The sequence below is a fragment of the Curcuma longa genome, chromosome 8, assembly GCF_044706935.1.
Source record: "Curcuma longa cultivar G26 ecotype Majalengka, Jawa Barat chromosome 8, ITB_CL_G26_1.1, whole genome shotgun sequence".
Lineage (NCBI taxonomy): Eukaryota > Viridiplantae > Streptophyta > Magnoliopsida > Zingiberales > Zingiberaceae > Curcuma > Curcuma longa.
Window position 1 is genome coordinate 12346323 of NC_133868.1, and position 25666 is coordinate 12371988.

A 25666-nucleotide genomic window follows, 5' to 3' on the forward strand; every position below is an offset into this window, starting at 1 on the left:
ACAAAATAGTAAATATTCTACGTGTACCTTATTGATCACGTTGAACGAAGTTGGCATCAATAGAACGGTCCTTCTCGAAGTTTCGCCTCTATTGGTGATCCACGCCAAGCTCTCGTCTGGATGACTTCTGAAGCCATGAGTCATGTCATCGTCTTTGGTACTAGCTGATGATAGATAACGATCGATTCGAGAGAAAACATAATTCTAGAAACACACAACAATGTTTGTCGCGATCGTTTCGGAGGTTTTCTAACTATTACCGATAATCATATTCCTGGTGTAATTTTCGGTGGTCAACCTTTGACCGTCGATTTAGGACAAATGGTAGGAACCTTTCTGACATTGATGGAGCATTCTTTGGGAGCTTCACAAACTTTCGAGAAGATAGTGGATGGTCGTCCGATGACCGAGGATTGATTGACAACGGTCGAACAATCTATCCAATGATCGAAAATAATTTTTAGCGACTACATAGAGTTCCGACAATAAAATCTAATTGCAACTCCGTCGATAGCAAACAACTTCTCTAATGGTCAGAAATAGTTTCCAACATCGGTTGAATCATCTGGCCGAGGACAGCAAGTCAAATCCTCGATTGTGACCCATATACCTTGCATTAGTTCCGGGGTTTTCCCAAAACCACCGTGCGTGACCCACACCCTCTGTTAGAGATCGATCGGTAAGGGAGGAGAAGAACTACCATCATGCTTCTCCCTTCCGGTGGACAACAACAATTGCTTGACCAAAGAAAAACCGACGGCTTCACACAGAAGGAGGAAGGGATGGCGCCGGCTTAGGGTAGACCCTCTCCTCCGGCAGACGACGCGCATGATAGGGAGACGACAGAAGTCGCGATCGACAGGGCTGGTTGGCGATGAGCTCCTTTTCCCTTGTGGTCAACCATGAGCAAAGGAAAACAACACTGCACGCAGGCGACGCTCGGGAGGCATATGGGTGATGCTCCCCTGTTCCTTGCGGTGTGCGATCGTCGTGACAGACAGAAGGTCGGCGGTGCATGTGATTGGGAGAGGAGGGTGCGACCGCGACAGCAGCTCTTGTGCTTGAGCTTGAGAGAAGAAGGAAAGGCATCGGTAGGGTCTCGATCGCCAGCAATTTCGTCGCCGCCAACTCTCTACTTCTCAAGGAGATCACGATTCCATCTCGTTGAGGAGCAACCGTGAGGCAGCCCAAACCGAGGAGGAGGGAAAAAAATGTCAAACCGGGTTTTTCCTCATTATTATAGTGAACCCAAAATTTAGGGTTTACTATAGCGAACTAGTCCGATTACTATAGCAGATCAGACCAGGTACTGTAGCAAATCGGGTTCAATTTAGTCTAAAACTAAATCACTTGGTTCAATAACCAAACAACCTTCAATTTGACCCAAACTAATTTTATTCATTTCGTCTTCATAAGATGAATTCCATTATTTTATCCTTTGTCCAGTCTAACTCGACTTTATTTCTCTCATTCTGAGAATCAATTTCTCAAACTTCTTTTAAGTTCTTCAAAGAATTTGTAGTGCGTGTGATCCAATAGATTCCTGGTTATGTCGACCGTCCATAATTAACCATTAATTACGAAATGATCATGAGTGACACCTAGTAGTACATCATGATTCCCAATTGATTGAAAAAAACGATTGATTCTAGAACATTTTAAAACCAACAGCAATAATGAAACATATCTCGTTCCCTTCACCGACTTATACCCGCTTGGTTTAGGACATGATCTATTTGTGTCAGTCCCCACTAGACTGACTACATCACACCTAACTCAAGCTAATTTCTTGTCTTATGTATTCAAGTTACTTATATATGTGTCCAAGAGTACCTTACTCTTGACATGTAATGCTTTGGCCAAAGACTTTTAATAATAATTTAACAAGCGCCCGCAGGGTATACGTTTCCTTTTTCAAGGAGTAGTGAATGTTTTGTGGGCTATTCAAACACCTTTAGGCACTTCAACTTATACCCAATCATCCCAGGTCCACATCTCCTCGGAGATATTTGCTTAAGATGTCAAAGTATAAGCCTCCATGACCAAGGTGACTTGAATACCGTAAACCAAAGGAAACTCACACTTAAGTTTAACTGAGATCTTCATTGACATATGTATAGAATCATATAAAGTCTCAAGGCAGGTCATTTCAATGAACTAGTTACTTTTAACTAGCATCTACGTTTAACTCTCAACATCCAATGTCTCCAGCCAGTGAGAACAGTTTCTTGGCAAACCAAGGAGTTTAACATGTGCTAGTCTCAACAGAATCGATAACGTCAATGCTCATCAATTTCTCGACTAGGGATAATTTAATACATTCATAATTACACATGTAGGGATGCTCATTGGTTGTGATCCAATCATAAATTCTCTAATGCTATGAATTATATTACGGACATTCAGTAAATGAGTTTAAGATTTAATTAAACACATAGAAAATGTACACTCAAATAGTAAATTACTATTTATCCAATAAATAGTATAATCATAAGGCGATTGTCTTAGGATACCTCTCAAATATAATAGGTATGTCCTATGGTCACAACTTAGTATTAAAAATTTTTGAAAGACCATAATAGATTTAAATTTTTTAAAATAATTTTTTAAAAGGATTTTCAAAAGAGTTCTCAAAATAAGTTTTAAAATTATCTTTTAAAAGAGTTTTGCAAGACTTTTAACAAAGTTTTTTAAAAATATTTTCAAAAATAATTTTAAAAGTGTTGTAAATTAGATTAAACTTTAAAAATTATTTATTATTCGGTTAAATTAGAATCTTTCCCTTAATCTGATACATTCTTAAGGCTTTTTGTTAACCACAAAGCAACCTCCCTATACATCTGAGGGTTTGACCCAAATTAAAAAAATAATTCTAAAATAATTTTGAAACATGATTTTAAAATAATTTTCAAAGATTTTTTAAATATTTTCCAAATATTTATAAAAAATAATTTTTGAAATAGTTTTGCACCATTGATTTAGACCTCTCTCTCGATCAGACACTTCCTTAGAGTTATTTGTTACCCATAAAGTAAACTCCCTATGTGTCTAAGAGGTTAATCCAAATCAACTGAACAAACAGTTTCAGATTTTAAATTTTTTTTCAAAACATGAATTTTAATTGAACTTTCAATTTGGACTTTCTTCTAAATCTGACAATTCCTTAGGGTTCCTTATTGACCACAATGAAGGTTTCTCTTGTGTTGAAAACCTAGAATGCATGTTAGGTTAGACAAAGGTTCGGCCATGAAAAAAGAAGTTGATAATTCAAGTTATGTTAATTTTGAATGTGCCATAAGATAGTAGATATGTTCAAGGTTCATCTAACTTAGACCACCTTAGGTTTTGTGTTTTAACCCTCCGGCCACACCATGGTTGTGGCTCAACCATTCGGCCATGGTATGGAGGAGGAGGTTAGACCACAAATTCAACTTACGAACCATTCGGCCATGACATGATACTTGTCTAAATCTACTCCATGGGGGTGCTAATGAGCCATTCGGCCATGGCATGATCAACTAGGTGGAGTAACAACTAAACTTGGTTTAGGGTTTTAAATAATGTTGCTCATGCTATAATTGAAAAGAAGAACCATGATGAAGTGCCATGAGAACAACTTTAAAGTCCCATGCTATAATAGTTGAACCATGAAGGGAAACCTTAGGATACTCAACCTATGTTGGGAGCTTGATAATGATTGTGGACTAGAAATGGTTTAACATGTTAAGGGTCATGTGAACTCATCTACTCCATGATATGTGGCTTAACACCATTCGGCCAACACATGTAGAGGAAGGTGAGTTTACAATCCAATCTTGATAGAGGTTTCAAACAATGTGTAATGGATTCCTAGCATAATACAAGTGTTAATGTAACTAGGGTTTGAATTAAACCATGGTTTGGGGAGAAGGTAAGGTTCGGCCAGCCCTAAAGAAAAGGAAAAAGTTAAGTTTCAAACCTAACCAAGAGGGTGAGTGCTAAGTCACAAGCTCCTATGGTGGGTTAGGATCTAATGTGGTTAGGTTCCAACCAATTCAAGGGTTCCAAGCCCTAAGAGAGGTTCGGCCAACCTATGAATAAGGGAGTTAAATGATGACCTAACTCTAGCAATTTATTTCCAAGGATTAGAGAACTTAACCAAGCTTAGGAGAGCAAATGGTTGAGTCTAACCCATGGTTTCAAACCATGGGAGTTTCGGCCATCATCATGAAGGGGAACTCAAGATTAAGGATTAGACCTAGCTAATAGGTTTAAACCTTTCTTAGTGTTCTTTTAAGATGATCAAGGTATTAGGGTTTCATGATAAGAAAATGTTAAAAAGGGAACTCTAAGACGATTCGATCAACTTTAAGCAATTAAGGTTTGGTTGAGTCTAGGGTTCATATGAAATCAACCATGAAAGGGATACAAGTTATTTAACTGTTCCATGTAGTAAGAATGAAAAACCCTAAGGAAAGGAAACCGATAATCTCTGCATAATCCCTAAGTCAAAGTTAGGGTTCAAGTCGGAGAAAGGTTTTAATGATGTCATTTATGACATGTGTTGTTTCATGCTAATGATATGAAATGAATTCGTGTTAACTTATAACATGTTGCATGAAACAATATCTGAATGTTCGCCATGATGAATGAATGATGAAAGATGAAATGATAAGGAACATTCATGATGAAAAGACATGAAAGCATGTATGTTAATTTACTTTAACAAATGGCTTGTACCGGAACCCGGAAGGGATTCCAAGGGATGGGCTCCTAAGGCAGCCAAACGCCCCTAGGTCGAAAGACCAAAGACCTAGTAACCGAGTAGTCGAGACTTGCTACCTCGTACTTGCTTGGAATTGCGCGCAAAGAGATGAATGGGTACAAGCCGGGGGACCCCAAAGAACAATGATGATGATTATTTTTATCTACTATGATAATAAGATTTCAAAAGCATTTCATGATTTATGCACATATGAAGTTCAATGTTATGAATAAGGAATGTATGTGTGCTAATGGTCTATATGCTAATGTGCTTTATGCTTATGTGATTTCATATGATATAAATGTCATGCATGAATCGACGACTGGTTTTGGTGAGTAGGAAAGGAGCTTACTAAGCCTTGTGCTTATAGTTTCCTTCTTATGTTGCAGATCCATACCAAAGGCATTAAGCAATGGGGCAGCAGGACAAGGCAGATGCAAGATGTGTGTGGTAGTGCCGTGATGGAACGAATGAACGACTTTAACATTTTGCATGTTTGACTGTTAGTTTATTACTGTGATGGTTATCTCTAGACTATGCATGCTTACGATGTTATATTATCATTTATGAACTTCCGGTTTCATTAGATGATTTATGTTATTCCGCAAGAAATTTGGGAGTTCGTATTTGATTACTAGTATTTAAGAAAGTAAGGAAGTAAACTGTAGCGTCCGTCAGGGCTCTGATAAGGGCGGGCGTTACACTCCTCGTTCTAATACCAATTGTAGGATCAAAGAGAGCGCTAGAGGGTGGGGTGAATAGTGCTATCTGTAGCATTTTCTTGATTTTCGTAAAATCGTCGTTTACGTTCGTGAATTTGATTAAGCAGAGATAAAACTTACAGTGGAAATAATAAGAACAAATTCAAAAATTCAAACACGAAGAGGCATAGGTTTTTTACTTGGTTCACAGCCACAGGCTTATGGTGTAGACTTGCGGTGCCGAACTTCGGTGTTATGACGACCTCCAGAATGATCCTTCACGCGCAAACAAACGTCGGGTTGCTCTGAATTGTTGTCTTGAGGGCTCTCCCTCGAAGTTCTTTTATAGGGATTTTCGGGCACCTGGAACTCCTTTCCAGGCACCTCCACGCTGTCTGCCGATCCACCATCGGTACTCCTGTCTCGGCACTTTCAGGCACTTGTATTCCCTTTTCGGGGGCTTGTATGCTGATGTGGAGGTTTCAGATGAACTTTGATCGCTGCTGCATTTATTCGAATCTGGGCACTTGGAACCAATACGGGCGCCTGGAAGCTGTGGTGTCCTGACCACTAGGGCAATGCCACCTCACTGCTCCGCTAGCATGGTTTCGCTGATGTCCGATCATCTAGATCAACAATCCAAGCACCTGAACTCCGATTACCTAGATTCCGAATAAGGTCACCCAAAATCAAAGTTCCCGCCCCTCCATTCCTGCATTACAAGTTAGTGCAAAAATAAAAGTAGCAGAAAAGGAGTAACAGTTTTAAACTGTTTAGTGGTCATAACTTTGGATTTCTAGTGAAATACTGGATTAGATCGACGCCTACTATTCCACACCGAGAACGCACCCTTACCCACTCCACTCAAGAGAATTTACTTATTTCCGGACTTGTTGGACTTCCCGCTTAGCCTTGATCCTCGGCCCTCAAGATTTGCTACTAGGCAACTGGTCCACCTAACCGCCTAGACTTTCTGCCAAACAAATAGTTTGCCTGACCTGTCTGGACTTTCCACCATGTATTTGGTCCAACTAACCTGCTTAGATTTTTTTCATGCATCTGGTCCTCTTGACCTGCTTGAACTTGCACCTGGTACACTTAATCCTACTAAGACTTCTGCACAGTACACTTTTGCCTAGCCTCAACTAGGATTTTCCTGTGCTCTCTGCATACTTAGAGAAACATATCAATACAAACCACACACTTAACTTGAATCTTGTGCAATCATCAAAACCAAGGTTCGATCATCTGGTGCTCCCTACACCAATAGAAATATCTTTATATGGCCTCCACGTCCAGCATAAGAGTTGAACCCTAATTTCTATTCATCTTCATACTACAATGTTGTTGAATGCAAATGGCGTCCTACTTGTGCAACCAAGGAAGCTCCTGGAAGAGTGCATTGCACTCAAGGACTTCCGAATCGGCTACATGGGTGTTTGTTGTCTGTATTTTAAGCCTTACTTATTTGTATTTTATCATAATATTTTAGACTACAAGACGGATTTTTCCGCCTCCAAAAAAATTCTTAAAAGGATACCATAAGTGGACAGGCGCTTTTTCGTATATAGTGTTAGTACCGATGGAATCAAAATATCTCCACAATGACATGATATTGCCCACTTTGGGCATAAGCCCTCATGACTTTGTTCTTGGGCTCTCTCCAAAAGGCCTCATGCCAATGGAGATACTTTTCATCCTTTTAAACTCATGATCTTTTCCATATGTTTTTAGATGTAGAACTATGTTTGTACCCTTGTAACCAAACAACCCCCCCCTCAAACAAAGGACCATAGGCCTATCTTAAACGGAAAGCCTCCGTTTGATGTTCGAATCCTTAACCCACTAGGACTTTCTGCCCCTCGGTCCACCCGACCTACTATGACTTCCTGCCTTGCCACAACTAGGACTTTCTGCCTAGTGTCTGATCCTCTTAATTCAGACACGGGAGCATCAATTTCCTTTGTTGAAGGTTCAACCCACATGGTTAGATCTGGATTATTTGATGCGTGGCTCAGATTGTCATCTAAATGAGCACGTCAATTTAATTAATACTGAATCCCCTAACTAAAGTAGTATAGGGCAACTCGAGTCGTCTCCCAACGATTGTAGACGGTGTGTGGTAATTCTAGTGGTTATTACAATTGGGGATTTGGATTTTTTTCTCTTTTTGGATTGGATGGGGGGGTTGTTGTCTTAAGTTCTAATTCTAAACAATGAAAAGAACACTAAGTATCAAGAACAAATTGCATTAATAAAGTAAAGAGTGCAACAAGTAAATAAGTGCATGAACAAAGAAACAAGCAAGAGAAATCTAAGGACAAACAACATTCAAAACTGTAAGGGGAATTTAAACAAACACTTGGTATGCCAAAAATCTAATCTATGCTTAGAAATGGAAGAAAAGTAAAGCTAATGATTCTCCCTAAGGTTCTCGCCGAAGGTGGATGCGAAGCGAAGCGGACTCCACGAATGATGCGCCGAAGGAAGGAATCCCCAACTTCGAAGCAATCCGGAGAGGATGTGGATGGATGAGATGACGTGAAGGAGAAGAAGGTCCTCTTGCTCCTTGATGGATGGAAGGTGGTCGGATGGAAGAAAGGAAATCTCCTCGCCTTCTTTTCCGGGGCAATGAATGGAGATGGTGGTGAAGAAATGAAGGTAGGTGGCGGCTAGGGCGAATCCCGAGGAGAGAATAGCTTTTCTCCATAAAAAATCAGCTTTTATACCCCAAAACCTGCTCCGCGACACGGCCGTGCCTCTTAGGCACGGCCTGGGGTAGGCACCCCCCTGTTAAAGAGGCACGGCCGTGTCTCTTAGGCACGGCCTGGGCAAGACACGCTTCTGGAAATAGGCACGGCCGTGTCTCAAGGCACGCCCCTGGGCAAGACACGGTCTTCTGGAAATAGGCACGCCCGTGTCCTGAGGCATGCCACCCCTGTTTGAGAGGCACGGCCGTGCCTCATAGGCACGCCCCTAGAGTGGCTTGCCCCTGTGGAAGAGGCACGGGCGTGCCTCTTAGGCACGCCCCAAAATGCCAAGTTGTCACTTTGTCCCTTTTAATCATGGCATAGAGGCCGAACCGTGTCTGAACCCCCTGAATGAAAGTTGTAGATCTTGAAGTTATCTTCATTTTGGTAGGTGGTACAGCCCATGGTTCGATCGGAGCAAAAAGTTATGATCATTTTAGTTTTAGTCTGCAGATAGTCCCTGAGGCACGCCGTGTTTAGATCTTGAAAGTGATCGGCCATTTTGGTAGGCACGGCCGTGCACGGCCTGGATGGTTCCTTTTGGTAAAATAGGCAGTTAGTGCCTATTAGACACGGCCTTTTGGTGACCTTGTAGATAGACACGGCCTAGTTGAAGGCATAGAAGTGGCACGGGGCCTTTTAGCACTGTTTAGATAAAGAATTCTTTGACACCTCTGAAGCAAAGTTGTAGATCTTGAAGTCCTAGTCATTTTGATATATGGCACGTCCCGTGGTTCCATCTGAGTTAAAAGTTATAGCTGTTTTAGTTTTGGTCTGCAGAGCAGTCTAGTTGAGGCATGGTCGTGTCTTGACCCCTGGGAAGATGAGGCACGGCCGTGCCTCATGAGACACGGCCTGGGCAAGGTGGGGCACGGCCATGCCTTGTGAGACACGGCCTGGAGAGGTGGAAACACGGCCCTGGGAGCCTCTGAAACACTCCAAATGACCTCTAGACACTTCCAAATGCGCTCCAACTTGGTTCAACTTCATGGCTCTTTAAGTATCCTACAAAAAGAGGGTCAAAATTTGTAGGAATCAAGTTTTAGAGCCAAAATAAACTATAAAAATGAGTGTTATCAATTCCCCCACACTTATTCTTGCACGTCTCGGGCAAGGAAAGAAAACAAACATCTCCCTAAGTAACTCATATCAATACTTCAAAGAAAGTAAAAGGTAGCTACTTAGGCTTATCAAGTTTTCATAGATCAAGGCATAAAGAGACCCAATTCATACACAAGTCAACAAGCATGGTGATTTCAAGCACATGATTAAACTAAAACTTGATGTAATCCTCACAAGGGTATGATGGTGGTGCTCTCACTCTCAATAGCATGTAAGTAAATGGAGTTTCCACTCAATGCAACTCATGATGTTTCACTACCATATGCTTGCATGTCTCCTACTCTCCACCACTATAAACACAAGTCTCCATGATTCCAAAGGCTTATCATATCCATGAAGAACAACTCATGTATATCACAATGAAGCACAAAGAAACAAGATATATAAAGAGGTGGTATGAATGTGGAAGAAAGAAGACATAAAACAATGAACTGTTATGATGTTAAACATGCCCATTAACAGTGCTTACAAGAAATCTACTTCCTTCTCCCTGAAAGATAACAACTCTCATCCTCTCCCTTGGATGCGCATCCAACTCACTAAACATCATCAAACACTCCACTTCTAGAAAAATTGCACATCATATCAATGATCTTATTTTTTTTTCAACAAAATTTCTCTTCAATGAATTTTTTTTTTCATTTTTTTTTTTTTTTTTTTGGGATTTTTTTTGGAATGTTTTTTTTTTTTTTTTTTTTTTTTTTTTTTTTTTTTTTTTCAATGTGAAGAGAATAAAAACCTATCTACAAATCATGATATGATGTGCTATCCATATAAGTCTCTCAACAACACTAATCAAATCTTTCTAAACAAAAATATGGCTTCAAAGATAATAAAGCATGGTTCAACCATGGTGATCAAGCACGGCTCACTCATGCTATCAATTATATCTAGCCTCAAAATTTTTTTTTCAACCACTTCTCAAATTTTTTTTTTTTTCAACCTCTCCTCCCCCACACTTAAACTTTGAACTCCATCTTCTCCCCCACACTTAAAATTTGACCGTCTCGGGCAATAAATTAACAAGATAACAGTAAATCATTTCAGTCAAGGTATACCAAGAGGGTCACATATAGTAGGGAAAAAGAAATGCAACTAGCAATGAGGTAAAAGAAGAGAGCATTTACACAAAAAGAAGTTCTAGAGTTACCAAAAATGTAGAGTTTCAAAAGTGTAGACAAGATAGCCTTCATCATCATGTAGCCTATGATATTATGGCCTTGAAAAGAAGCATAGCAAGTTCTAGAGTTCCACAACATGAGTGCATATCACACAACAAGGAGAAAAATGGCTAAATCATCCTCACTAGGTGTATAAAGTCATCAAGTAAAGTCAATCAATTAGAATCCATCACCACACTAATGACCATATGCAAGGAAAGTATCTAAGCATGCCATAGAATCCAAAACATGATAATCAAACTTAGCTAACTTTCACATATCTTAAAGAATGACCATATGCATAGGAAAGTATCTAAGCACATAGAATCCAAAACATGATAATCAAACTTAGCTAACTTTCACATTCCTAACACTATGTGTAACACTGATGTGTAACTATGTATCTTATTCACAAAAACATGTATGCAAACAAAACAAAACAACTAAAGCATGAAAATAAAAAGAAGAACGAATGAACTCCCCTCAAGTTGGGTAGATGGGGTTATTGAGCTTTTCTTGTTCCAACACCGTCTGCATAGCTCCATCATGAAATATCTTTAGACGGTGTCCATTCACTTTGAAGGTCCTCCCATTTGTCGTGCCTTGCAGCTCAATCACTCCATTTGGAAAAATATTAATAGTGTAGAAAGGACCTTTCCACCTGGATCTCAATATACCTGGAAACCATTGGAGTCTAGATTTGAATAACAAAACCTTGTTGCCTACTTGAAATTCGTTCCGCAGTATATGCTTATCATGATATGCTTTGGTCCTCTCTTTATAAGTCCATGAGTTATCGTAGGCTTCAAGTCTTAGTTGCTCCAATTCTTGTATCTTTAATTTCCTCTCAACTCCAGCTAGATCCATGTCCAGGTTGCAACACTTGAATTGCCCAGGATTCTTTGATACACAACATGGAATGCTTGAGTGGTTGCCTTAATGGGTTCTTGTCCTCCTCCAAGAAGATTTCATGCACACAAAGAGAGGAGGTTGAGACCTAGCAATGAATATCTGTAATGGTCCATTCTATGCCTTTCTGATACTGCCTCAAAAGATTCAACAATCTTTTCCTCTTGATCTTCCTCCAAGTTCATGGCAATGAAGACTGGCTCTTTCCCCAAGTAGACATACTTCAAGTGATCTGGTGGGGGAATTAATTCAAGCTTTGGAGGTTGAACAAGGGATGGAAGTAATTTTTCAGGACCTGCTTCCAATATAGAGATCTCTACACAAGCATCAACAACATCATCAGTGACACAAGAAGATGAAAATTGTTCCTCACTTAGCTTCACATTCTCCTCTGATCTTGTCAAGTTCTTCATCCACATCCTTCAGATTCTTATCTTCCATCTTTCAAGGAGCTCCAGCTCCAACCCCTTTGGTTTAGCTCCTCCTGTTGATGGTCCATTTCTATTATTTTCGCAAATGAATCAGCATCTTTCTTCTACAAGTCTGCTCATGGCTTGGACCTTGTCATCTACATCTGTAAAGTTATCCTGCATCCATTTGGAATCAGTGATACAATGAGAATCATCATCTATTACCTCAGAGTTGGTATCCATCTCAATCAAGGAGGTATCTGCATCACATTCTAACTCATCAAGCTCAGGAAGTCCTGCTCTCTGGGGAAATGACATTGGCACTGGCTCTGGCTCTGGCTCTAAATTCTGTGCAATGATGACAGGTAGCTGCTGATCTTCTCCCAAATAAGCATACTTCAAATGGTCTGGCAGAGGCTTTAAATCAGGCTGAGTCTGCTCTGTAGATATTGGTGATCCCTGGGGCTCAGTGCAATCCCCTACACTCACATATCGGTCCTCTAAATCCTCTGATAAATCAATCAATAGTGGTGATCCTTGGGGTTCAATGTCATCCCCTACACTCACTTGGTCATCTCCATCTGAAGATAAATCAGCATCAAGCTCCATGTCCTGATCAGACACATGTCGGAAAATAATAGCACTCTCATCCCCTATGGGATTCAGAAATGACTGAGATGGTGGAGATGGAGGCTCCTGAGACTGAAGTTGATTGTTCTGAGACTGAAGCTGACTGATAATAGTACCCATGTGATGCATTTGTCTTTCAAAGTCTTGCAAGGCAGTTCCTCCCTTTGTTGTTGTTGCAAATAAGTTGTTGCAACATGTCCTTCAACTCTTGTCTGGAAGTGTCTGGATGACTTATAGGATAAGAATGTTGGACCTGTGGAGGCTCATACTGAATTGGGTTATTCTGAAATTCTAGAGGCCTCTGAAAGTTTGTTGAATAAGACTGGTTGTTGTGCAAAGTTGGGTTGCTGCTGTGCAAAATTGTTTCCATATCGTTTCCAGATCTCAGTAATCTGAGTAATCCCTCCATTCAGAATTGTAGGTAGATGACATATGGTTGTTCTGATATTGAGGGCTGCTCTGATACATATTTGGTGTTGCCACTTGATCTGGGAAAGGAAATCCTTCATATGGTTGTCGTGAAGGGCAGATATCAGTAGAATGTGTTGCACTAGCACATATTTCACAAAATCGCATTGGTTGAACTGCATGTGAAGTTGATTGTTGATTCTGACCATGAGCCATCTGTCTTATGAGTGTTTCAATCCCATCTAAGCGACTCTCTAATCGAAGCTCGAAATCCACTTCAGGTTCAGGATAATTGATGTAAGAAGATTGGTAAGAAAAGTCTGGAACTCCGAAAGTACTGTTGTTGTTGTTGAAGTTGTTGTAGAAGGCCATGTTATTGTTGTGGAATGAACTGAATTCCTCTGGGCTCTCTGTAATGTATGAAATGTTCTGATAATCTCTGGATTGTCTTCAAGTAATGGCTCCTCAAATGTTCATGTCATGCACTATAGTCTCACCTGAAAGCAAACACACAAACAAGACACAACAAGGTGTAGAAACAATGCATAACAAAGTCAAGTATAATGAGGAATTGAAGCACCAAATGATTTTTTTTTAAAAAATTTTTGCGACCACCACAGCAATAAAAGTAGATGAAAATGAAATTGAGAAATGAAAAGTAAATTTTTGCAAAAATGAAAAGGTGGTCTAAATGAAGGAATTTTTCCAAAAATGGATTTATTTCACGGCCAAAGGCGGTGAGTATTGTTCCCTAGCAAGCAAAGTTCAAAGCAAAAACAATCTAGAACTACCTAAACACCGCTACCAATCCCCGGCAACGGCGCCAAAAATTGATGCGTGGCTCAGATTGTCGTCTAAATGAGCACGTCAATTTAATTAATACCGAATCCCCTAACTAAAGTAGTATAGGGCAACTCGAGTCGTCTCCCAACGATTGTAGACGGTGTGTGGTAATTCTAGTGGTTATTGTAATTGGGGATTTGGATTTTTTTTCTCTTTTTGGATTGGATGGGGGGGTTGTTGTCTTAAGTTCTAATTCTAAACAATGGAAAGAACACTAAGTATCAAGAACAAATTGCATTAATAAAGTAAAGAGTGCAACAAGTAAATAAGTGCATGAACAAAGAAACAAGCAAGAGAAATCTAAGGACAAACAACATTCAAAACTGTAAGGGGAATTTAAACAAACACTTGGTATGCCAAAAGTCTAATCTATGCTTAGAAATGGAAGAAAAGTAAAGCTAATGATTCTCCCTAAGGTTCTCGCCGAAGGTGGATGCGAAGCGAAGCGGACTCCACGAATGATGCGCCGAAGGAAGGAATCTCCAACTTCGAAGCAATCCGGAGAGGATGTGGATGGATGAGATGACGTGAAGGAGAAGAAGGTCCTCTTGCTCCTTGATGGATGGAAGGTGGTCGGATGGAAGAAAGGAAATCTCCTCGCCTTCTTTTCCGGGGCAATGAATGGAGATGGTGGTGAAGAAATGAAGGTAGGTGGCGGCTAGGGCAAATCCCAAGGAGAGAATAGCTTTTCTCCACAAAAATCAGCTTTTATACCCCAAAACTGCTCCGCGACACGGCCGTGCCTCTTAGGCACGGCCTGGGGCAGGCACCAATCTGTTGGGAGGCACGGCCTGGGCAAGTGCCTCTGGAAATAGGCACGGCCCTAGGCAGCCTGGGCAAGACACCCTGTGAAATAGGCACGGCCGTGCCTCTTAGGCACGGCCCCAAAATTGCAGGTTTTTCTAGGCAAGTGATGCATTGCGAAGGGCCTTTTAGGCACGACCCCCAAAATAGATGCACGAATCATGGCATAGAGGCCTGTCTGAACCCCCTGAATGAAAGTTGTAGATCTTGAAGTTATCTTCATTTTGGTAGGTGGTACAGCCCATAGTTCGATCGGAGCAAAAAGTTATGGCCATTTTAGTTTTAGTCTGCAGAGCAGTCCAGCTGAGGCACGGCCGCGTTTGGACCCGAAAAAGTGAGGCACGCCCATGTCAAGAGGAGGCACGGCCGTGCCTCTTAGGCACGGCCTGGAGAAGTTTCTATTCTGTAAAATAGGCATGGGCGTGCCTATTAGACACGGCCTAGAGAGGGTGACCTTCGGTAAAAAGGCACGGGCGTGATTAGACACGGCCTGTAGAAGTGGCATTGCGGGGCCTTTTAGCATGTCTTAGAGGCCGAATTTCGCTGAACTCTCTGAAGCAAAGTTGTAGATCTTGAAGTCCTCGTCATTTTGATATATGGCACGTCCCGTGGTTCCATCTGAGCTAAAAGTTATAGCCATTTTAGTTTTGGTCTGCAGTGCAGTCTGGTCGAGACATGGCCACGTGTCTTGACCCGGCCGGGAAGATGAGGCACGGCCGTGCCTCATGAGGCACGGCCTGGGCAACATGGGGCACGGCCATGCCTTGTGGGGCACGGCCTGGAGAGGTGGAGAATGGCCCTGGGAGCCTCCGAAACACCCCAAATGACCTCTAAACACTTCCAAATGCCTCCAACTTGGTTCAACTTCATGGCTCTTTAAGTATCCTACAAAAATACATAAAAAATGTTAGATTCAATCCAAAATTTGTAGGAATAAGCAATATGATCTAAAATAAGTTCCTACTCGCAATATGTGTTAATATTCAATAGTTACACAACGAGAGGGTCAAAATATCAAGTTTTAGAGCCAAAATAAACTATAAAAATGAGTGTTATCAAATTCAATTAAGAGCTCAATTAGGTTAATGGATCGGATTTAGAATTTGGTTATTAAAGTCGAATCCTATTATATTATTTAGTGGATTCGGTTTGAACTAAATTAAATCAACTTGGTTTAGTTCACGATAAAAAGGGGTTTTGACAAAATAAAATAGAAGAAAAGATTCGTCTCGTGAAGACGAATCAAACAAAACTGGTTTGGGTCCAATCGGAGGTCATTTGGTTAGTAAACCATATGAACCAAGATTTAACCCGGTTCGCTACAGTTATAGGTTAGGTTTTAATTGGGTTTAGCCGGTAAAAAGCGGTGGTTTAGATTTAATTGGGTGAGTTTACTGTGCACTCCTCGTTATAACTGCGCACCGCCCCGACCTCTTCCGCGAGCCGCGTCCGCCGCGCGATCCGCGTCCACCCGCGCCCGATTCCGTCGGCGAGGAACTCGGAACGGACCGGGGGAGAAGGCTTTAAGAGGGAGCCGTGTAATCCCTAGCCAACCCTCAGCCTTCGCCCTGCCGCGCCCGCCTCGCTCGCGTCGTGGCTGACGCAAGAAGATCAGAGCCCAGCCGCCGCGCCCTTCGCCAGAGAAGCAGAGCAGCCGCTGCTTTCCTTCGCCGGAGAAGAAGGAAGCAACAACGAACGCCGCCTCTGCTGCCCTGCAGCCCACGCGATCACCATCGTGTCGCCTTCCTCTGTTCGACGCCCTGCACAGCCGCCGCCGCTTCTGCTCCGCCATCTGTCGACGCCGCCAACGCCGCCTCTGTCGCCGCCGCTTGCCACTGCGCAGACGCCGCCGGTTTGCCCTGCCTCAGCTGACGCCGACCCGAGCTCCTGTTCTGCCCTGTTCGCGTGGAGAAGACGAAGCCACGTTAATTAATTAACTTAATTAATTAAGGTAATTGATTAGTTATTAATTAAAGATTTAATTGATTAATAGTTAATCTGTTATTAAAGGTTAATTAATTAATAATTACCTGATTAATTAGGTTAAAGGTGAAGTAGATTATTAATCTATTTAATTACATATTTCTTATATTACTTGGTTAATAATGAGTTAAATAGTTAACAATTAGTAACTAATTATTCTAATAAGTTTAGTAATTAATTAGTATGTAATTAAGGGTTAAGTTAAACAATTAATTAATAATTGATTAATTAAGTATTAGGATTTAACTAATTAATGGATAATTAATCGAAGAATTAGATTAGATTAATGATTGCAGTTAAAGTTGTAGTTATGATTTTTGCTAGGTTACGTAAAGAAGGCGCTAGAGCACCTCGGAGAAGGTCTCCGATTTCACAAACCTTAGCATTAAAAATCTAGTGAACAGACAAGGTAAGTACATCTCTCACCTGCAGTATGAGTAGTTCCGTTGTTTTCCGTATTTTTCCATAAACATGATTTTGTTAAAGCATATGCATGATTTTGTTAAAGCATATGTAAATAGTAGAATTGCATGATATAAGAAGTAAGATATTGTAATATGAAAGAAAGTACTTTATTTTGATGTTGACAAGTACCGGACCGTGAGGTGTCCAAGGGATGGGCTCCATAAGTTGCCCCTAGGCCGCGAGGTGCCTAGTACGCTCTAATCGGCTTCGGTGGCTAGCTACCCCGGACCGGTTAGGGATGCGCGCATTGGTACTTTGTCAGGGCCCAAATGATGGATGTTTAGTATGTTTAATTATTATGAAATAGTATGTTTTGAAAATCCCCTCACATGTTTAGATATGAACATTCATGTTGCATAAATCAGTTATTACGAAGTTTTCTATGGTTTTTGTGAGTTAGATGATGTACTTACTAAGCGTTGCTTATAGTTTGCATTCCTCATATTGCAGATAAATGAAAGGAAAAGTTATAGGAAAGAGGAGGCAGCTGGAGAAGTGTTTGATGTGTGGTGTCGGCGGAACCGCGGAATAAGATCAAGAATTATATAAATGTTTATTTTATGTCCAAGAATTTATATTTATTTCTTTTGCTTCCGCATGCTAAACAGAAAAAGAAAAGTTTATTTGAGTTATTTTATTTAATGAGTAAAAGTTAAGGAAAGTTTAAGTACGTAATGTCTCCCTATGAGTATAAGAAAGAGGGGGGTGTTACAACATTTACTTTTGTGGCTTCACTTGAACAAGTGGGAGATATTGGCAGTTTTGGTAACTAGCCACCACCACAACCACGTTCGCCACGGTGCACTCCGTGGAGAATGCTACCTCTCCCTATTAAAGGGAGAGGTAATAGGGAGAGGTAAGCCTTGAGAGGCTGAGCGTGAGAGAAAGCGAGAGGTGATACCTGCGGTGTGTGTGCGTCCAAGGTGAGAGAAGCGACGCTGCCGGAGGAGATCAGTGAACACCAGAAACAAAGGATTTGGTTTGTGGAAACTTGAGAAGCTTTCCTCGTGATCGTTCATCCGACGCGAACAATCCCAATAGGTTTTTCACGCTACAATAGGTAAATACTACAATTCATCCTCTCCCAGTGAGGCACTATATTTTATGGATCGCAATGTCTAAAATATGCTCAAAGATTTTCTGGCATCATAGTGATGAATAACATTTTGAAGATCCTTAATAATCATTCCTTGTCTCAGTAACAAATAAAATCTTTTAGATCACAATGAGTAATAATTCTCTCATCTTAGTGACAAATAAAATATTTAAGATCACAGAGATATCTTCTAAATCTTCACCCATCTTACATGAGCTTTTTTCAGTTTAGTGACTGGAAGAAGATTTGGATTTTGCATTGAGTTTTTTGGATCAAGTATCAAATGTGGGATAGTTTAGTTTATATGGTACTTGAGTCAAGTTGTCCGGGCAATTTGTACGATCGATATTGTAATTTTTCTGTTAAATATTAGTACTCGGGGGCAAAACACCTAAAAGCCATCAAGTTATAATTTTAGAGATTTTAAATTTGTCACACAAACTCCATGGATGGCTTCGTAACAACTTGAACAAAACAAAGCAAAAAATTGAGGCATTTCATTAATCAATGAGCCCTAACTAACTAATTGTTTTGAAATATAAATAGAGTCGTCAATTTAGATTGGACACATCGGATTGATCTGTTCCCCTTAAATAATTTAAGCGAATTTCATTTTAAAGTGAGTTCAAGTGAGCCGACTCATCTAGCTCATGACCTGCGTGGGTGCCATCATGGCGGACTTAGGTTGGCCCGTGAGTTAAGAAAAAAAATTTTCTTTAAATTTAAAATTAAAATAGAAAATTTAATGAACTAGTGAGCTTGATATGTTTAAACCGCAATTTAAATTTAAAAATTTCAACTTAAACCATTTTAATTATAATCTAAATTTAAAATTTTTAAAATTTTTACTATTTTTTTATTTTTTGATAGGTCCGTGAATTGATCTGTCTAATATGCAATCCACTATGAGTTGGATTGAATTGAAGATTTTTTAATCCGTTAAGTTGGTAGGTCGACTCATCTAACTCCGTCGTATGATGGATTTCTGACGGATTGACTCACTCCATCATAAATTGATCCGTTTGACAGCTTTAAATATAATCAAGGTCTCATGAATGAGGTGGCTAAGCTTAATTTATTACACCATGATGATACAAATTAACTCAAAGCATTGTGGTATACATATGGGTGGCACTGCTATGGATCGCCTGCATTGGCAAATGCTATATTTAATATAAAAAAATGATAAATCCCAGTCAGTCTCATAGACTCAATCCCTGGGGTGGCCGGTTCGGTCCCACGGAAATTTCCCACCGACTACCAGGGTAAATCGGGAAGCGCATACGGCGACCAATCCAGATGCCCAGCATCCTTTGATTGCGTTCCCCATTTGGAGAAAAATTCCTATAAATACGTCGTAGCTGGGATCGAACTGCGGGTCCTTGGATCACAACTCGAATGTCCTATTGTTGCACCATTGCCCCGGGATCACATTTAACAAAAAGAGATTGGCATTGTACAATCAATGTCACACCTCACTTTGAATATACTCAAACAAATTTAAGCCATTTCAAGACATAATCCGATTTTGCTAGAATACTTCAAATCCAACTCGATCTCAAATTTTATTTTGAACCTAACTCAAGTTAAAAGTATGTAACTTAATCGGGCGAATGAGTCAACTGGGATAGGTCAAACGATCAGTTTGGTCAAATAAATTGGTTAGACTGGACAAGCCGATTAAGATGAATGGTGATTGGGTTGGAGGTTGGTAGGCATGACGAATCAATTGTGTCGGATAATTTGATTGAGTTGGAGGTTGTATGCAAAAATCCACGTTAACGTTGTTTTATTTCAACCCAACTTCAATGTGAATTTATTGTATAATATATAAAATAATAATAAATATATTAAAATATTAAATAAAAGCTCATGAATAATCAAATATTAATTCGACTTAGAATTTTTTGCAGAAGAAAAAGACTTAGATTTTAAAAATTATTGAACAGGTTTAAATTTGACTAAATTTAATAATTTTAAATATAAATTAAATATTATTTGAGTTAGCTCGAAAAGTTTATGAGCCATTCGTTCGCACTTGCAGTCGAAAATAAAGGTAAGTGAGGAACAAATGATTGGAAATGTGAATAGAAAATTAACTCTATGATAGTTTAGTCCCACGTTAGAAGTTGAGTGATATAAAGACTAATTTATATTAAATCACAATGGTAGAAGTTAGGAACACATGCGCATCTACAGGAGGGGATAAGAATTTAAGATTTAGATTGCACTAACATAACTTGTGTGCAAGTCCAATCTACATGTGTGAAAGTAAGATCAATCAACATTTTTGCCACACGTCGAGTGGTAATGGCATCTACTGTTGGTATTATGACTTAGGCAGGCAGAGGTATTGAATGACTATTACTCGACCATTCAATACATCAAGGATTGAAGCTCCTATATAAGAATGCTACGATCTTGAACAGAAGAGCAGAGAAAAAGATAGAGCTCTCTATCCTTTATCGCACCCACTTCCTCCACCTTTATCTGTTGATAGCATTCGGGTACAAATTTGATTTGTCACGAATAATCTGTGCTTGGTTGTGATCGTAATTCTATCATTGTAATATTGAAATACTACTAGAGAGAACAAATCTATTTTAAGAAAATTATATCAAATACAGACTTCGGTAGTGCAAATGCTCTCTCACACTTGATAGTTCAGCACTTAATAGTCGGACGACTCACTTTCCAAATCAATCTCAGTGTTATTTCCTGACTAATTGTTCTCGCTTCTTGACCAGTGGACCTTCACTTGGCAGCACTCGCATGTTTAGGCAATTAGTCACTTAACAGTCAGACCCACTCAGGCTCAGGTAGCTCTCGGCATTGATTACTGACCACTTTGTGCTCGACAAATGACTCTCAAGCTCTCAACTGACTCTATCTTGTCACTTGATAAATTTTAATTTGAGACTATTATATGTCATCATTAAAATTTAACGAGAAGGAAATATAGATCGACCAAATCGATCACTAAATACATTTAGCTATAAATTAGCAATCGATTGTTGCTACGTAAATTGCCGAATTTCTTATAGTTAACGTTGACGAGATGGTCATTATTTCCCTGTTTAAAAAACACATATATTTTGAAAGACAATTACTGAAAAGGATTTAAATTGAAAGGGATTATAACACAGTAATATTTGGGGAGCTTAATGGTCAGTTTACTTAGAAGCGTGGATGGAGAAAGGCAAGGAATCCACGATGGAAATAAATTCCTAAAGAAAGGGAACGGAATCTTTTCTTCCTTGTATTTGTTTACTTTGATACAAGGGTGATGAATAAATCTCTTATATTTAAATTATTTATTTATATAAATAAAAAAATTAATTTATTTATTTACCAAAATACCCTATCCCCATTGCCCCGATTTCTCTTTTGCCCCGCCCCTTCTTCCCTGCTCACCGACGCCTCGGTGGGATGGTCCTCCATCTCCCAAACTCTATCTATCACCTACTCTACCGGAAGATGTATATAAGGATCTCGAACGCCGGCGCCTCTACCGGAAGTGTTGGCACCTCCAACGCGAGGAAGATCTAGGCGCAGCGACCACGCGTGGAACGGGGCTGCGGTGCTTGGGCTGCGCTTGAAGACAAAAGAACTGGAAGCCATCAAGGAGCAGTACCTAGGATCCAAGAAACCGAAGAAGAGGGTTATCAAGCCAAGCGAGAAGTTCCGCTTCTCCTTTGGCTGGGAGGACACGGAGGATACCTCCCAGGACATGAACGCCCTCTACCAGAACCCCCATGAGGCGTCTCTGTTGTTTGGGCGCGACTTCATCGCGGGCATGGACCGTCGGGAGCAGAAGAAGCAGGCCGCACGCCACGAGAAAGAGACACGGGAGGAAGATCCCAACGCAAGGAAGATCTAGGCGCAGCGACCACGCGTGGAACGGGGCTGCGGTGCTTGGGCTGCACTCGAAGGCGATCACGGTTTGAGCCCCTCGCGGTGCAGGCGAAGGGAGATCGCCGCGACCAGAAGTGAGAGCGCAGCGAGGGCCTCAAGAGAAGTCTCGAGCGGCGGAGAACGGAGCTCCGGTCCGGCGCTCGAGCAGTGCTGGTCGCCGAGGAAGGCTCTGATTTGGAGCAGGACGAAGAGAGAGTAGGGAAGAGAAAGAGGATAGTTACGTCTTTTTATTTTCCATCCTTCGTTTTCCGTCCGATTTGGAGGGGAGCGATTTTGATAAAAAAATTGATTAACAGATGGATTAATTTTCTCTTTCCTCATAAAAAATTATAAAAGTAAACAATGGATGGATGAATACTGAGGAAAACTTTCCTCAGTTTTTCTTTCAATGCTTCCAACGGACCCTAAGTCATCAAACTAAGAGGTTGATAGTAAAATCTTATTATATTTTGAATTTTTAAAATATTCCATAAAAAGAAATGGCAGTGGCGGAGCAAAAGGGAGGGCCCCCCCCCCTTGAAAAAAATATAAATATATGTTCATTAATTTAAGTAAATTAAATATGTCACATCAATTATATATATAGACTTCCATATATGCACTGTACAAATATAATAAAAGACATATTTTATCAGATTTTGCGTGCACCAATTTTACATTCAAATATGCACAAGTTTAACGAATATCTATATATGTGCACTTATTCTATAGACCCAGACGTGCATCAGTTAACGACCATATCATGGCTGAATTAAAGGACCATCACTCTAATTTTATCAGGTTAATTGGATTCAAATCAATCTAGCGACGAATTATGGATTCGTCGCCAAATTAACGATGAATCAATGATTCGTCGCAAATTAGCGACGAATTTACTTTCGTCGTCAAATGCTCTAACTCATCCACCGTCCTGATCCCTTCTCGTTTGTCAAAGTTGGTGACGAATCGTGAATTCATCGCCAAATTGGCGACAAATCATGAATTTGTTGCTAATTTGGCGACGAATCATGAAAATTCGTCGCCAAATTGACGACGAAATCTTTAATTCGTCGTCAAATGGCGACGAATTTAGCAACAAAAATTTATCATCGCACTTTTCGCAACTAAACTTGTTTCGTCGCAAATTTCGTTGCAAAGTTGCAACAAAACTATTTTTCGTCACAAAATAATAAAAAAATAATATTTCTGAATTATACCAGGTATGTTTTTTATATAAAAAATAATATTTTTTTATTGAAGGTTAGTCATTGCTAACTAATATGCACATAATTTTGTATCAGGTCGTATCGAAGACAAAAAAATCAGAAAGTTATTCTTTTCTTGACAAATTGATTCGACTTATTTTGACTCTACCAGTTTCTACTGCAACATCAGAGCGTATATTTTCTGCAATGAAAATTGTGAAAAATAGGTTGCGGAACAAAATGGAAGATAATTTCTTATCAAGTTCTTTGATAATGTATATTGAGAAGGATATTGCTAGCAGTTTTGATGTCAATTCTATCATAGATAAATTTGAGTCTATGAAAAAGCGAAGAGCGCAACTTAAATTGCGTTGAATGTAACTTATTTCTTAGTTAATTCAAAATTTGTTTTATTAGTGTGACAATGCGATGTTAAAAAATGACCCCTCCTCGGTAAAAATCCTGGCTCCGCCCTTGGACGGAGGCGAGCAACTCAGAAGTGGAGTAGTTAGGTTTGTTGAGTTGGTGCATCTCATCAAAAAAATTTAGATGAATTAAATTAAAATTTTATTAATTTATTTTAAGATAAATTTAAGTGGGTTGATCTGTCTTCTATATAGATCAACCCGTAGTGGACTTGGATGATCTATGGATTAAAAAAATTTATTTTTTTAAAAAAATAAAAATTAACGTAGAAAATTTAATGGACTAGTGGACTTATCTATATATTTATAATCAAATTTAAAAATTTCAATTTGACTTATTTAAAATATAATTTAAATTTAATAATTTTAATATTCCGTCCCAAATGAATTTCTGATGGCGATCGCCCCGCCCTGATCCGATAACTGTCACAAGAGACCCGAGATGCGGAAACTTAACTCGCCGGGTGCCGTTGATTTGATCGCCGTTTGGTACATAATTGCTGGAAAGTAAAGTGAGTAGGGGAAAAAATTAAAAAACAACCCTTAATTATCGGAATGTAAAAGACAACCCTTTCAATAAATAAATAAATAAAATATTTCATTATTTTTTTATAAAAATTATTTTTATGTCAGGGTTATTATAATAACTATGAACTAAGTGTTATAACATCATTTAAACTTAATAATTGAATGGATGCTAAACTTGAATACTATTCTTAACAAAGTTGAATTAACTGCTAATTTGCTACTATAATAATATTAAAATAAAAAATTAATATAAAAATATAATGAGATGTCTTTTTTATTTTTTTAAAAAGAAGATTTTTTTTTAACGATCCTGATAAGCTCATATTTTTTTCATTAATTTCAAATATTTATTAAATATTATGCATGTGATTTGAAGGAAAATTCCCTTATAATTCTATTGGTTCAATTCCTCCCTCGGTCATAGTCAGGTTGATATTAGATTATCATGTAAAAATAAAAATCAAATTCTTAAGGAATAATCCTTTAGGAAATAAAATTCTCTTCACTGAAATAGTCATTTGATAAGAAGTCATTTGGTTACCATCATTTACTTCTTTTAAATTACTATGAGATGGACATTGAAGGACGTCCGAAGTGAGCATTTCACCTTTTGCCACAAGTTAGTTAACTCCTTGATTATAATATCTTTGCTAACTATTTCATATTTTTTAAAATAGTTTTAATTCTTTAATACATACTTAATATATCCATTTCATATACTTATTAAATGGCTACGTTATAATTGGGCCAAAAAAATATAAGTTGTTTCTCTTTTTTGGTAATATTAAAAGATATTTCATTTAAAAAAAATAAAAAAACTCTTATTTTTTTTTATAAAAATATCTTTATTTCAATATTATTATAGTATTTTTCATCAAAACTATTATGAGTAAGATTATTTTAATTTGATCAAATTTGTCACACATGTAATATTTTTTTTAAAATTAAAATACTTTTTATTAACTTTGTTAAAATTATTTAAATTTGGCCAAAATACTTTAATATTATTTTAATATTTATATTATCATTATTAATATTATTAATATTAATATTAATATTAATAATTTAATTTATTATTTGAATCAAGATAATATAGCAACCTTATAGTATCCATGACCATAAGAGATAACAAAAAAATAAGATAGAATATTCTTTTGATATTTTATTTTATTTTATTTAAATGGGATCAACCTTTTCAATGTTAATAAAAAGGGAACCTTTTGAATTTTTAGCTTATTACAATTTCTTTTTCCCTTTTTTCTATTTCTAATCCCAATCAATAAATTTAGTATATATTTTTAAACTGATAATTATTTCTCACAGTAGAATTAGAAAGTATTATTATATTATATTATATTATTTTTTAATTTTATAAAATTTTCTAAAATATTAAACTGGAATACCAGATGAATATTAATTTATTTTTTCCTAAAACCAATAATCATTGAACAAAAAGATATCATATAACAATTATGGAAGTTGAACTAGAAAAAATACAATACTCCAAATTAATAAAATAAAAACTGGGTAAAAATAATTATAGAATATTTTTTTAATTAATATTTTACAAAATCATTTTTTATTTCAAC

The 25666-nt window shown here is 38.6% G+C and overlaps 1 protein-coding gene across 1 annotated transcript; it reads right to left on the minus strand.

The window, feature by feature from the left end:
- Positions 1 to 10960: 10960 nt before the first annotated feature.
- On the minus strand, positions 10961 to 11344 carry LOC141834046 (uncharacterized). The gene has a single exon (XM_074721503.1). It carries the CDS (start codon positions 11342 to 11344, stop codon positions 10961 to 10963), a length of 384 nt encoding a protein of 127 aa, XP_074577604.1.
- Positions 11345 to 25666: the final 14322 nt, after the last annotated feature.